The sequence below is a fragment of the Fusarium redolens genome (assembly GCF_020744475.1).
Source record: "Fusarium redolens strain MPI-CAGE-AT-0023 chromosome Unknown BKA55scaffold_15, whole genome shotgun sequence".
Taxonomy (NCBI): domain Eukaryota; kingdom Fungi; phylum Ascomycota; class Sordariomycetes; order Hypocreales; family Nectriaceae; genus Fusarium; species Fusarium redolens.
Genome location: NW_025763678.1, coordinates 1,030,973 through 1,044,904, shown reverse-complemented (window position 1 = coordinate 1,044,904; position 13,932 = coordinate 1,030,973). Strand labels below are relative to the sequence as shown.

General features: G+C 47.7%; 6 protein-coding genes across 6 annotated transcripts; 3 read left to right on the top strand and 3 right to left on the bottom strand.

Annotated features, from left to right (window-relative positions):
* Positions 1–911: 911 nt before the first annotated feature.
* On the bottom strand, positions 912–2,469 carry BKA55DRAFT_129546 (alpha/beta hydrolase). Its single transcript, XM_046184820.1, has 2 exons — positions 2,336–2,469; positions 912–2,278 (listed from the first exon to the last, which is right to left on the bottom strand). Exons 1-2 carry the CDS (start codon positions 2,403–2,405, stop codon positions 1,200–1,202), a joined length of 1,149 nt encoding a protein of 382 aa, XP_046045635.1. The 5' UTR covers positions 2,406–2,469; the 3' UTR covers positions 912–1,199.
* Positions 2,470–3,216: 747 nt separating this feature from the next.
* On the bottom strand, positions 3,217–4,236 carry BKA55DRAFT_622304 (uncharacterized protein; the record flags this gene model as incomplete). Its single annotated transcript, XM_046196786.1, has 2 exons — positions 3,217–4,037; positions 4,089–4,236. 2 exons carry the CDS (start codon positions 4,234–4,236, stop codon positions 3,403–3,405), a joined length of 783 nt encoding a protein of 260 aa, XP_046045634.1. The 3' UTR covers positions 3,217–3,402.
* An 891-nt stretch (positions 4,237–5,127) lies between these two features.
* On the top strand, positions 5,128–5,660 carry BKA55DRAFT_597207 (uncharacterized protein; the record flags this gene model as incomplete). The annotated part of the gene is made up of 4 exons (XM_046196045.1): positions 5,128–5,171; positions 5,227–5,428; positions 5,483–5,530; positions 5,607–5,660. The coding sequence occupies 4 exons, from the start codon at positions 5,128–5,130 to the stop codon at positions 5,658–5,660; spliced, it is 348 nt and encodes a 115-aa protein (XP_046045633.1).
* A 1,813-nt stretch (positions 5,661–7,473) lies between these two features.
* Positions 7,474–9,947, top strand: BKA55DRAFT_543288 (HAD-like domain-containing protein; the record flags this gene model as incomplete). Its single annotated transcript, XM_046190575.1, has 2 exons — positions 7,474–9,843; positions 9,897–9,947. 2 exons carry the CDS (start codon positions 7,474–7,476, stop codon positions 9,945–9,947), a joined length of 2,421 nt encoding a protein of 806 aa, XP_046045632.1.
* Positions 9,948–10,341: 394 nt separating this feature from the next.
* On the bottom strand, positions 10,342–11,158 carry BKA55DRAFT_129532 (uncharacterized protein). The gene has a single exon (XM_046184819.1). The coding sequence runs from the start codon at positions 11,110–11,112 to the stop codon at positions 10,504–10,506; it is 609 nt and encodes a 202-aa protein (XP_046045631.1). The 5' UTR covers positions 11,113–11,158; the 3' UTR covers positions 10,342–10,503.
* A 381-nt stretch (positions 11,159–11,539) lies between these two features.
* BKA55DRAFT_597206 (uncharacterized protein) lies at positions 11,540–13,779 on the top strand (the record flags this gene model as incomplete). Its single annotated transcript, XM_046196044.1, has 6 exons — positions 11,540–11,869; positions 11,957–12,007; positions 12,047–12,472; positions 12,538–13,047; positions 13,138–13,679; positions 13,713–13,779. The coding sequence occupies 6 exons, from the start codon at positions 11,540–11,542 to the stop codon at positions 13,777–13,779; spliced, it is 1,926 nt and encodes a 641-aa protein (XP_046045630.1).
* Between the last annotated feature and the right edge of the window lie 153 nt (positions 13,780–13,932).

Here is a 13,932-nt window from a genome sequence, read left to right as displayed (position 1 = left end):
GGGCAATCTCCGACGTCATATGTGAGACCGGGCTGCCTGATGGGTGCTTAAACTTGCTATTCCATTCACCGACTGAAGCGGCTAGCACAATCGACAACCTTGTTTCACACCTACTTGTCGAGAAGATCAACTTTACTAGCAGTACTAGAGCCAGGAGGATCATCTCGACCACTGCTGAGAAGCACTTGAAGCCCGTCTTAATAGAGCTTGAAGGAAAAGCCAGTGGAATCATACTCAAGGACGCTGATCTGGAACAAGCCGCTATATAAGGCGTTTACGCTCCAGCCATAACGCCTATTCCGGACACTGAAAATCCTCTGATATTCTGGCTCTCACTTCTCTTTTACATGCAAAGTATATTCTGGGTGAAAACGACTGTCTTGCTGCCGCACCATGGTTTTGTCATCTCCGTGCCTTGAATAATTCCTCAGTCTGAGATGGTCCAGAGAAGTAAATTGTATTGTTTCTATATTAAACCGCGAGACCGTTCATGGTAGAATGATGAAGCATGGGATTCTTGTCAACACCCTTCATGAGCTTGTCAGCATGGATTATCTCTCCTGACGATGATGTAGTTGTCGGTATCGAATTGCTATTTCTTCACATGTTAAGTAATTACGCTGATAAGGCAGGTTCTGCAATGGTTCAAGTCGACATTCCCGTGCTTGCTAACAACGTTGCCAACATAACCCGGCAAATATAAGCATCGTGGCTGGCTATGTCCGTTGTGGTCGTTGCATAGCTGATAGAATTTGTGCAAGAGCAGGAGATTTGAACTCAACAAGGCGAGTTGACACAACAGTTGCTAGGCAGACTTTTGAGAGGGGAGGATGTATAAATCCCCTCGTTCCACAAGTAGTTTCTGAAGTGACTCATTATCCATTGCAGGAGCTCATAGTGCAGTTTGGGCTAAGGATTATTATTATAGAGAGCTTGGCACCATCAAGGCAGAAAACAGTAACTAAAATAGAGCTATCTAATAGATACTCACAGACTAAACTGGTGAGGGCTTATCAGTGACTCAAGAGCTTGCCCGCATTGTTGCCATGTCGTCGTGTAAGTCTTGTTTTTTCCGTCGACCAACATTTGCATCCGCCCCTTGTTCAGGCCGAAACCGATCCATTACACCAGGTAGGCTAGGCTGAGCTTGCATCATCTCTCACGGCATGGTTGACAATGCTCCTCTGGCTTCTATACTCCTAGTCTACTAATATCCCTGACGCCCAGTTCCTCATCCTCTGCGTGGCATCCTGTGCTGCTTCTGCTTGGTTCTCGATGAGGATAAAGTCATGAACCTCATGCTCGCCGACTTCAAGCTGAACAGGGATCGAAAGGCACTTCTCTTGAGCAACTTTCCCAAATTCGATAATTGCATCACTGAAAACCTCGCGCCTACCAGCAGTAACGTAAAGGGCGCTCGCTATCGCTGGGAGATCACTTAACCATGACAAATCTCCATCCACGGCGAGGCAGGGGTGAGCTTCATTTACTCTTGGCTCCAGGTCCTTACTACGGAATGGGTGCCCTGAGATACGCTGGAGGATGGCTGCAGAGAGCATGTCGACGTTGCCATATTCTTTGAACGAGGTTGTGTCTGTTCGATCGCTGAGCCAAGGAGAGACCAAGAACATGCCTGCGACTGGGATCTGAAGCTTCACTTCTGGAACCGCTGGATGGGGATGTAGGAGGTGGTAAGCGAGCTGAGCTGCCAAGTTCCCTCCGGCTGAGTCACCACCGACTATGAGGTCACGCGGATTCACGCCGCTCTGAAGCAGATGATTGAGAGCGGCAGAGGCTTGGCGAAGCTGATCAGGATATTTTCCACCTGGCGCCAGCGTATACTGCAGTACCGCAACGGCAACCTCTTTCTCCAATCCAGGCCCACCATTGACATATGCCTCCCAGCACCAAGTGAAGTGGCCTGGCAGAGGGGGCGCGACGTATCCGCCGCCATGTAAGAAGAGGACGAATTTAGATGCTTTCTTGCGATTCCCGACCCACATTATAGATGCGTCAGTGCCAGTGAGTGGCTCGATATCGAGATTTACTCGACTGAGATGGCCCTGTCCAGGTTGTTGGCTCAGCCGATCTCGCTGCTTCTTGATCCAGGCGGTATAGACATCTATCGTTGGTGTCGAGAGGAACTGAATTTGGCGTGGATTGAAATCGCCTAGGAGGATGCGTCCGACCATGGACGTAAGCCAGAGCTGCAATGGGATCTTATATTTGATAGCAAGGGGTATGCCTCGGACGAGAATGAGCATGATGGTTCCGGGTACTTTGTAACTGTGAGTCTAGGAGGCCAGGGCCACTGTGACGTGGAATGGAATCTCACCTCGAAGTATTCTGAACGCAAGGTCCAGTTTCTCTGAGAGGGATAGTGTTGGGATGGTGGTTGACTTCATCGCTGCTTTGTATTTTGATATCCACTAGACTCGTGTCACTTAAGTTCTTAGGCAAGTTTTGTGGATATTTTACAGACTCAATAATCTAGCAGAAGAATAGTGGATATTCAAAGTATCGGCTTAATATATCTTATCAGAACATCATAAGCTTAAGACGATTTATTGACGCTAGACAGAATACCCTCGGCTTTGGAAAGCGGCAATTGTCTGCGGCAAGTAATAGAGTTTATGCTAGTTTAAAAGTCTCAGCTTGGTGATCTAGCCAGGATCTACAAACGCCATTCTTAGGCTGTGTTTTTATTAGATACCCTGGTAATCCAAGATCCCACATTACTTCTACCAAGCTACCATGCTAACCAGATTTCTCCACTGACAAACCCCAGATTTTATTCTAGCAAGTCTGATAAGGAAATCAAGGCAATGTGTCACGTCTCCGCTATCTTGGTGTGCTTGGCCAGCTCGGGCAAGCACTCATCATTTAATGAGACTAGCCTCTTCCAGAATATCATTTCTTCCTTCGAGCTAAGAGGCCGGAAACTAAAACGAGAATTTGGACGTCTACATCAGTTCCTTATAACAGCAGAGGGGTTAAGACAGCATGTTTTAATATCCCAGCCCATTGAACCTGAGTTTCATGGCTTTTTTGTTAGGCTCCCCCGCACAGACCGTTAAATACTACAAATCGCCGTTAGAGGCTGAGAAGCCTGTCAAATCATAAGTCACGAAGATTTCGTAGAATTCAGCTTATCGGTTATCGATTCAAGTAGGTACCCTATCACTAATGGGGGCCAACTAGCTACAAACTTCTCATCTGCCATTGGATGCACAATGCGTCAAGGTGAGCAGAGAGTACCCAACAATTTCCGGTGTTACATCAATGGTCACCACGTGGGTGGATCTCCATATCGTAACCGCCAGCATTTATTATCAGCCCTGCCAAACCACGCGAGATTCCAAGTCCCATGACTCGCGCGGGCTCTAACCCATGGGCAACAGATCAACGGAAGTTTCCAGCACCATTGCATCGGGAAAGAGGAATACCGCTCTGTCTCTTGATACACATGGTGATGGCACCAGCAACCCATTTGACACCCTCATAAGAACCCTCCTCATGCGCGTCAGCCATCCAGGTACCGGTCTGCTGCATAGAACCAACGCATCCTCTGAACTGACGGCCGTAGCGGCGGTTGGTCCAAGGTCTAGTGATAACAACACCAGTCTCGCCGGACTGCACGGTACCGCGGACAGTGACAGTGGCTTGAGTAGTCCAAGTGCGGGAGTAGTTGATGCCAAAGTTGGCGCCAAGACGGTCCTTGACAGCGGTAAGATCGAGGCCAGCGCTGACAGAAACGCTGTTGGCAATACTGAAAGAGGAAGCAACGCTGACATCAATTCCGTTGCGACCGGCACCGATAACAACGGGGGACATCTGCACGTCCCAGTCGACAAAGCGCTCAGTGCGGTCGGTCACGTAAGAAGTGGTAGATCCACAGGATTGACGCTCCTCAAGATCCCGAGGAGCAACGGCCTTGGCTCCAGCATCAAGCCAGTCCTGGTCGATCTCAGGAGTGACGGAAGAGATGCCCTCAGACTCAAGAAGCTTTTCATAGACGGTGACATGGACAACCTCCACTGAGGCTCTGTTAACCCATGTTCAGTTGTCAAGACATGAGGGGGACTTACTGCGGCCCTCGCCGTAGAGGATCACTTCATCTTGCTTGAGGACGTGGTCGGGGGTCCAAACAGTCGAGTTGAGATCTCGCTCGGTCATGAAAGGAGCAGCACTGGCAACAGCGGCCAAGCTGAGAAGAATAAATTTGGCAGTAATCATGTTTCTAGAAAGACTCGAGAGAAGATAGGATATGGAAGAAGTGCTTAAGAGAGTGGAGAGAAGGGACTGGCTGAAGGAAAAGGGTTGTTCTGGGGCCAAGAGCTGCACGGCCCTTTATACACAGATATGGTAGGCCACAGACTCAAGTTCTCAAGGTATCTCAAGTTGTGTCAAGGCCATTGATAATTCTCTCACCAATACAACACCGGCAGTTACTTCTCATCCGATTCCGGAAACTCCCTCGCAATCCCAGGTTGTTGTTCTTCGAACTATTTGCGCGGCTAAACATATCGTCCGTTTACAGAATGTCGATCTCTCTATGGTTGTGGATACATCCAGTTGAAGTCTCGGCAAGACCCGAGCTTCTGGTGTATTAGGAAGGTGATGCACTAGTCGACGGGTCCAACTAACACTGCAGAAACAGACCGTCTCGACAACAAGGTTAATATGTCGGTCCGAGATACTGGTTTAGCTATTATTGGACAGGCAGCATACAGAGCTATCTCTATAATGACTTCAATTATGATGTGTTCATACAGGGAGGTGCGATTCCAAGACAACTACCGAGCCTCGTGGGAGAAGTATAGGACTCGGAGAGGCGCTGTATCCTAGTCATCTGTCGTATAGCATGACTCTAGTATTAAATTGGCAGGTGAAGTTGGAAGAAAGGGCATAGGTTCAGATAACAATGAGGTCATGTGTTGGTCATGGGTTGTTGACAAAAGAGTTGAATCTTCCGTCCTCGGAGTCGAGCTTGGGATTTAGCCGTGATTTGCAACATATAAGCATTCTCTCTTCCATTCTTGAAGCTCAAATACTCCAGTATAACGTTCTCGTTTCTCCCCTCAACCTCACCTCAACTCTTCATTGTCCCTATCATCACGAGTCACAATGCAGTTCCTCAACATCGCCTCTCTTCTCGCCCTTGCGGCTCTGTAGGATTCCCTAGAATCCGTGTCATGTATCTCAGTACTAACAGCAACACTGCAGTGCTTCTGCTAAGCTTCACAGTCAAGCTGTCTGCGTTACCAACCGTCGTTACGACCCCATCGGTGGAACAGCCTGGAGCCCAAGCTACAACTGGAAGGTGAATTATGAGATTCTCCCTGGCGCCACCAACTGCGCTTGCAACTACTACAAGAGCCGCAATACTGGCAATAACCAGTGGGACAAGTGCCCTGACTGTCGCTTTGTAAGAAGTCCCCAACACCAGATCTCAGTAGCACAAGAAACTAACACGAGGCAGGATGGCCTTGCCTGCGAGTCTAAGGGCTGGCACATTGGCGGTGACGAGGTGAGTACCATAGCAAACTATCCCCAGTCCCTTGAAATGGGTCTTCGGTTCAATGTTGACTGATAATGGCCCTCAGTTTACCTACTATTGTGAGAAGAAGTGCGGAGCGCAAGGAGCGGAGGCGAACTAGTGTGCAACAGCCTTGTCTTTAGTTGTATCAAAAGGACCCTGAAGGACAATGCGATGTTTGAGTACAAGCTCTGATAGGTCAATACCAAAGAGGAAATTCGTATAAAAAGTCGTAAAAGCGACATTCATGTGGCAGCTCGACATTTGCCGTTACCGTGGGGTTCCTGAACCAGTCCCGCAATTTGACATGACTCGTGCTGATCATCAACGTGATGAGGACCATGACAAGCAAATAGGGAACGGCTCGTCGCGCATTACATTAGTTCTCTCTGCTGATTTAGAGACAAGCTACCTGTTTAGAGTGTAGTATTTCCACGAATGGTAGCTCAAAAACCGGATTTTAAACTTTACAGGGAATATTGACGTTGAGTTATGATTGGTGTATCGTGGTTCCTGGATGAATGTACTTCCAAAATGGAAGTTTCTTGCATTTCCCACAAACCATGCGAGCATATTGTCAAGAGACGTATCAGATTTATGGATCTTTGACGGAGAAATTTAGGTCCCTGAGCCCAGCTCATAATGGCACCTTGGCTACTACAAGGGACCTAAGCTCTGACAGCCCACGTGCTCTAGTAGCTGTCAACCGAACTATGACATTGGTCCTCCAACGCCCTGGTATGTTCGCAATATCAGTGCTTTTACAGCCAAGTTGTAGTGGAGCCAGTAATGATATACAACCCTCTCTCGCCAATGGCCGAGTTGGTCACTCATCGTTCAGCGGGTTCCACGAGCCGCGGGAATAGATGACCCGAAGACCCTGCAATGTTTTCATTGCCGAAATGAGTATGTGTCGATCGCCATGGCTCAATCTGACCAATGCCTGGTTCTAATCAGCTACGAGACCCGCGGGATGGGTCCCTGGGTTGAGTGATCCGGGAGGTTGGTGGCTCGAGTCATCGAGTCTGTAAACCTTTGTTCTCGCGCCTGTTGAAAATGCAACTGCAGAAAACTTTTCGATCTGCCGATTGCTTTGAGTGAGCTTACAAGACAAGGATCAGGGTAACCTCATCAGAGAAGACTCATGTCACATTTCTTTCGCCTTCTCGTTTACTTTCGTCTCTCAAATCATGGAATAGTTCGCGAAGCAACCCGAAAGATGTCCGTAGTCTTGCATTCTTAAGGACTCTTGCTATTCTTACTTATGGAGAATAGTTCCCTTGTGTCTCAACGAGCTACAGTGTAATAAATTCTTGAAAACCAAAATAAGAGATGCAAAGAAAAGGTAACACAACTATATGCGGTTTTATCGGTTCATCGAAAGCTTGTGGCTTGATGCTTTGCGCTGTTGAAACTAGCCACCATGATGAATGTTTATTTAGCCCAAGATCTTGCTCTGCATAATGCACTTGTGGCGGAAACCGGATGAAACTAAAAGTTAAACCGCCACTCAAGGCGAAGCCGAGACTTAATAAAGCAACAACAGTCAAACTATCAGATTCTTGATAAGTTCTGATTTGTCGGTCTTGCAACGGATGAAAGGACAGAGTTTCAGGCACAGGCATGTAAAAAGCTTAAGAATAGGAGGTCCTTTATGTTGGAGTTTTATTCAATAGCTTCACCCCTCTCTTGTCTTTCACAATCGCTGTGTCGTCGGCCAATGATGCAATGATATCGTCTGAATGCAGAAGATGTATATACTCTCTGCGGTAATAAATATTTGCAAGTTAGAATGTATCTATTTTTCTTTAATTGAACTCTATGTTGGTGCCTGGAGATGCGCGAATTTAAAGTCTTCTATATAACAGTATGTTTTGTTTCTCATTTTCACACATTCTCTCGCATCGATTCTCTCGACAAGTCCTAGTTTCGCCATGTCATTCCAGCTAGTCAGGCAGGTAATGGAATCTCATCCAATGCCCCCATCTGAGCCCCCAGACAAGTTGGAACCCCAACCGTCGGAGGAAAAGGTCATCTTCTTCACCTTCAACAACACTCTCTTCGACTTCGACCGTGCGACCCGCTCTGGTCTTCAGAAATGTCGGCAGATGAACCCAGACCTCGGAAAGAAGACCATCCAAGATATCACTAAAAGCTACCATCAAGCCATGAAAAAGGCATTCGAACTCCACCTCCGCTGGGCAGTCCTAAGCCTGCCTCCGCCTCTTGGTAGGCAGGCCAGCTTCTACCGCTCCAACCCCGTTCCAGGACCGAGAACTGGCAAAGTCACCTTGATGTTCCAAGAGCTTGGTCTCAAAGAGCCACCAGTCAGTGAGTGTAGACGGATTGGCCAAGCGTTCGCGGATGAGTTCAAAAACAACCGGTTCGAGATTGAAGGGGCTTCCCGGTGTTTGACAGAATTGCGGCAGCTACAGTACAAGATCGCTATTATCGACGACATTGTTGACATGGACCTTGTGAGACATCTAAACCTCTTGCAGTACATCGACGATATTATCATCTCACCAGATCAATCACACCGCAAGCCAGACCAGCGCATTTTCAAAAAAGGCCTAGATACATATAGAGTTCCTGCGGCGAAGGCTGTGATGGTCGGCTCTTCCGTTGACGACGACATCGTAGGTATCATCAACGTTGGGGCGGAGCCAATCCTATACAGGCCAAGTTCGAACTTGGCTTTTGCTGAAATTCAGATGACGAATGTCATGGTTGTCCGCAGCATGGATGAGCTCGTGTCAATGATTAAGACACGACCGGAAAACCAAGCTCTCGTACGATTCCAACAACAGCAACAACGGGCTGTCTTCTTAGCTTTCCCATCCATCGGTTACTCAAACCAGGACCAAGGATCTCCGGATGATCTGAACAGTGGACCCTCAAGCCAAGCTCCAGATGGAGGTCCGTACCAGCCTCTGCATCCGTCGTTAGAAACCCAGCCTCGACCCTCAGATGATGGGCTTGGAAATCAAGCTCTGTATGAGGCTCTACCTCCACCTCCACCTCCACCTCTGCTACCAGTTTCAAACTACAGCTACGGACCTTCACAGAATGGCGGGCTTCCGAGTTCTCGACGTGGTGAGCCCTCGACTGTTTGTTCTGGAAGAGATGTTGTAAGGGCATATGCTTCGAGTGGTGTACCTTCATACCGCCATCGTGAGGAAACTGTAAATCAAGGTACTGCTGTATATACAAACCCTCACATGCTACCTTATCCCAGTCAGGGATGCCAACAACTCGCTGGGCAAGGAGAGAACATCGGGCCTGCAAACGAATCTTTCCCTGGTGCGTCGACACAGCAGCACCCTAGCGAGCCCATGATGCAATCCACTGAAGTCGGAAAAGAGAATGGTCACAAACGCCCTACATTTCTTCCTTTAAACGACCTTCCCCCCAAGCAACTGAAGAGAGATTCACAAACCTCATCGCGACATGGGAGTTCACAGTATCCGCTCGACGATGCTTTTGGCGTTGCTAACCGATTCGACACCGAGTATCAGGATTCGCAACGCTTTGAACGTTGTTACGCAGACAACGGTGAGGTGTCGAGGATTTGGTGCCCTACCCGAGACGAAGATCGAGTTAGAACTGCAAGTCAGTATCGAAGTTGGCATGAGCATCAAGTGGGACTCTCAGGTCAACAGAACGGAGAATCAACTGATGTATTTGCTGGACCTCTGAGAGACGTATTCTCAAAAAGGAGTGAATCTGGCAAGTTCCAAGAAGTTGGCAGGTTTTTGGAGGACAGGCGTGCTGGACCCTCGAGCGAAAACGGATCGGAACCTTCAGATGAACAGCGACATGGAGACTCAGCTTCCGGCAGCGAACATTCGGATCGTCGAGCAACAGAAGTAACGGACTTAACTTCTGATGCTGAAGATCAAGAACCCCCTAATCTCGCAGGTCTATATCGCCCATCAATACAGGTATATGACACAACCTCGAACGGATCTCAACTTGAGCCTCGGGGCAAAAGTCAAGCTGAAGCTCCAGAACGCGGAACTAGATTCTCTGATCAACAGCCCTCATCTTCAGCCCATGGGAGTGCTGTAGCCTCAGGTGGACGTCTGCGGGGGATGCCATTGAGTGATATGCTGAATCACGCAAATGTACGCCCATTTCAAGCTTCCGGATCACAAAGTCTATCTCAGGATGATGGACCCGCTGGATCCTCGGGACAACATCAAAGGACAGCTCCACATCACCCTGACATTCGCATCTTTGCTCAACAAGCTAATGATCTCCTGGAGCAAGAGACTACACGACTTGATTCGTCTTCCGAGGATGTAAGTGGTCCCCCTAATCGCAAATCAAAACGCTATGGAACTAACATTTATAGGTCAGGGAACACACCGAGGCCACGCCACGTCCTGAACACCAGGATCGATAAGAGCTGGAAGAGTGGCCTCTCAGCACCTAACCTAGCAGACTCCTACTAGAAATCCCTCAGTACAGATTTTGTTAAGGAGATTTGGGAAAGGTATACAGTGGACCAGATAGTTCAGGTAGTTGAATTGAATCCGGTCACGTATAGTTTTGCAGGGAAACTGGCTCCTTTCCATGGTGAAAGTAATTGTGTTGTATCCTAAAAATCTAAGGAGATCACTATTTACAAGTGTCATCAATTGAACAGCTAATACTCACGATCAGTTGTGGCTCCAGGTCCCCCTGACAATCGTCGTGGCACCATGGCTGTTACCAGGAATGTTTTCTCTCGGTGGTACACGAATTGAAGGAACCATACATACTGATCACCGGGTTACAAGATCAGGCGCGGAGAGAGACGTCGATAAAGAGAAGAGACGTCGATAAAGAGAAGAGACGTCGATAAAGAGCAATAGCAGGACTTGTTCAGTCAGCAATGCAGCCATAAACTAAATGCCGACCAACTTCGCTATATCCCTCGAAGGCTCTCCAAAGCTGGGAATCTTTGCCAAGGTCATAGGCTAATTCTGAGACACAACAAATGGACCACATCTCTTCTCCCAAAACTGTCTCGCACTATTCACAATCCTCTTCTCATGCTCATCATTACCAGTCATAGAGTTTGTAATAACCCAAGCATGTGCTCCCATAGCAGCCCGCGGTGAATTGACCAGACCATGTCGCACCGCGGTATCCTTCGTAATCAGATTATCATCGGCAGCGTCATTCGTCACCTCGCGGAACAGGGCTGCCCAAATGTTTTTATCCCTGGGCTCAGAATGGTACCATACTTGGTATAGATCCTGGCCAAAGTATGAGTAGAGATCAGTGGCAGTCTGGGGACAGTCCAAATCGTCCAACACAGGACCTAGGCTGAAAGCCCAGATACCTTCTGTCAGCGCAGTCAGGACTTCTTTGCCATATGGATCAATATTGATGATGTCTCTGTGATCGTTTTTGGTGAATGTACCTTCGGGGAACTTGGCGAGGAGTTGTGCGATGGGTTTCCAAGCCGCAGTCCTAGTACGACCATTCTGAGTTCCCGTTCGATATGTCTCACGCTCTTTTAATGCCTTGCGGATGAGAGTGTCAAGGCTCTTCCAGGCCTCGGCATCCAGAGCTGTCGCCATTATTGCGATTATAGGAAATGTCAGAAGTGGTAAAATTGAAATTGTTATTAAAGGATTAAAATGAACTGCGCTCCGTCATTATTTTCAACTCAAGTGTCAGCCGCGCAATGCATACCCAGATAGGCAAGTTCAGCTTTGCTTAATTCAACCGCAGTGTGATCTACCAATGGCTGCGTGTAATGTGTAGTAGCACAAGCTAACCTACAGGCTCGTCAGGCGCCATTTTACGGAAAGGTCTGCGCAAGCTAATAAAGCATACAAGCGAAATAGGAAATACGAGCAGTATATCTGCGCTTACTATGCATGTAGTTACCCCTCTTTAAATCAGATCATAGTTAACGTGAGAGAGAACAGGGTAATAAAGCACAACATAATTTGAGAAGAGCCTTTCATTAGCAGTATTGTTTCTCTTCTTACTTGTTGGATCATGGCTACACTATCTCAAACCTCAAGTCTCGCAGACGATATTCCGGAATGGACATCCGGTTGTCCAACCTGCAAAGCAATCTGGCTCCAATTCGCAGACCCTGAATCTTCGTCTGAGACCAATCTTGGATCTTCTAAAGAAGCTCTTTCGACTACGTGCCCTAATCACAAAGTACTAGTGCAGAGATTCATTGATTATGTACTCTCTGAGGGACCTCACAGTGAATGTTTCAGTAGTAGTGACTTGAGGTTCCGAAAACTAGGCGAAGGCTTTAGCATAACTATCAATCAATCCTTATCTGGAAGAGGCTATCTTTGGAATTTGCTATTAGTAAAGAAGAATAACATTCCCGACCACCCAGGTAAAGGGCGCTTACTAGACACGAACTAGGCTAATATCGAAATTATTAAGAAATAGAAGCATAGATGCGTTTCTTCCCATGGCGCCAAATGCAAAAACCCTCTCAAAGTCTAGCCTACTCGTCCTGCTTGGTTAGTTGACGTGTAGAAGCAATGTATTATCCCTGGCCATTTACCCGTCAACTATGTGGCAATAAGTTACACTTATAGAAACCATACTCAGCCAGTTATTACTTCAAGCGACTTCACAAGGCTACAGAAGCCCTTCTCTTTAGAAACCACAGATTTTTCACACTTTGTCTCGCCAATCGTTCGTCACGCTATATGCCTAACTTCAGTCATTGAGGAGCGGTATCTATGGGCAGATGCACTCTGTATCACTCACCACGACCCCAAGGCTGCTTCTGAGCAATTGAGATCAATGGGCGCTATTTATGCTAATGCCATTGTGACTATTGTTGCCACAGATGGTGACTCTGAGTCCGGGATACCTGGCCTCAAGGGCATATCGAGCCCTCGAGGGATGAGACAGAATATCATTCCTTTTGGGGATGAGAGACTGTTGTTCGGAACAGTACCTTTCTGAACGAGATGATTTTCTTCCCTTCTCTACCTCAGCGTTATTATCAAAGAGGTTAGACATGTCAGGAATATGCAATGGCCAAGAGAAAGATCATCTTTAATAACCTCGAGCTACACTGGGTATGCGCGTGTAGTTTATGGCATGAGGAGCTGACTTTGTTTACTGAGATCGATAATGAGCTCTATCCTCAGTCCAATATCGCAATGGCAGGGTTCCTGGATGACTCGTCCCTTCGCCGCTATTTTGGTGGATACAACCAGAGGTCGTTGACCTTCGAGGAAGATGCACTTCCAGCTCTGTCGGGTCTACTATCAGTTTTCAGTCGGTCCTTTGAAGGAGGGTTCCTTTATGGAATCCCAGAGATGTTCTTTGAGCACAGTCTCGGCTGGCGACCGTGTGGGAACGGATGTCTCCAACGCCGCATCCCATCAGGCAGACCTATCGAAAGTCGTTTCGAATCTTCTGGTATTCCTTCGTGGTCGTGGCTGGGTTGGAAAGGTTCTGTCGATACGCGGTGCCAGACAGCAATTCGGGTTGCCAGCAACTATGTCTCAGGAGAAGCCTATGTTGAAGAAGCGTTCCCCATCACTGAATGGTACACAAGCAGATTACCCACCGATCCGCAGGAGCAAAGACGGAGAATTCGGCCGACTTAGTTCGACAAGCGTGATGGCTATAAGGATTTCATCAACCCTATGCCCCCTGGGTGGACGCGTGTAGCAGCGCCTGATAATGAGCCCCGCCTCTACCCCGATGGATGCGGCAGGTATATTTTCAAGCATGAATCTATGCTTGAACACTATGGGGGACCAATAGAGTGGTACTACCCATTTCCAGTAGATGAAATCCAGGAATTAACACCTCCCTTCATGCCAGAGCAAACCCAATATTTATTCTGTAACACAGTCCAAGCCAGACTGTTAGGATATCAGCAGGACTCCGATCAGTTGCAATATCTATGGGACAACGAAGCAAAGCTTTGTAATAAATTTGGAAAGGTTATTGGAAAACTGCACCTGCTTAACAAGGATTCGAGGGATCGTTTCCCGGAGAATGCGAATGGAACTGAGGCAGGGCTACCAGTGGATATAGTAGCGGTGTGCAGACTGAAAAGATGTTCCAAGACATGGCATCGAGAAGAAATGGAATCTCGATTGCCGCTTATTAAGGAGGATTTATACCTTGTGCTATGTGTTGAGTAGAAGGATGGTGTTGCATACCGACTTGCAAGCGGAGAAGTGATAGCAGCAGAATGGGAAAATCTAGATCCAGAGAAGGTTTCTCTTGTCCTTGGGTAGACAATGTGCCAGGCTTGGAGAAGAATGGCTGAGTTCTTAATATGCACCAAAAGGTTCACAGAATAATAGACAAAATTACGGTGCAACCTATGCGCGTATGACTTGATGTGCCAAGTTCCTCCTGTCTCGGGCTCCGCGCAATACCATGGTTCA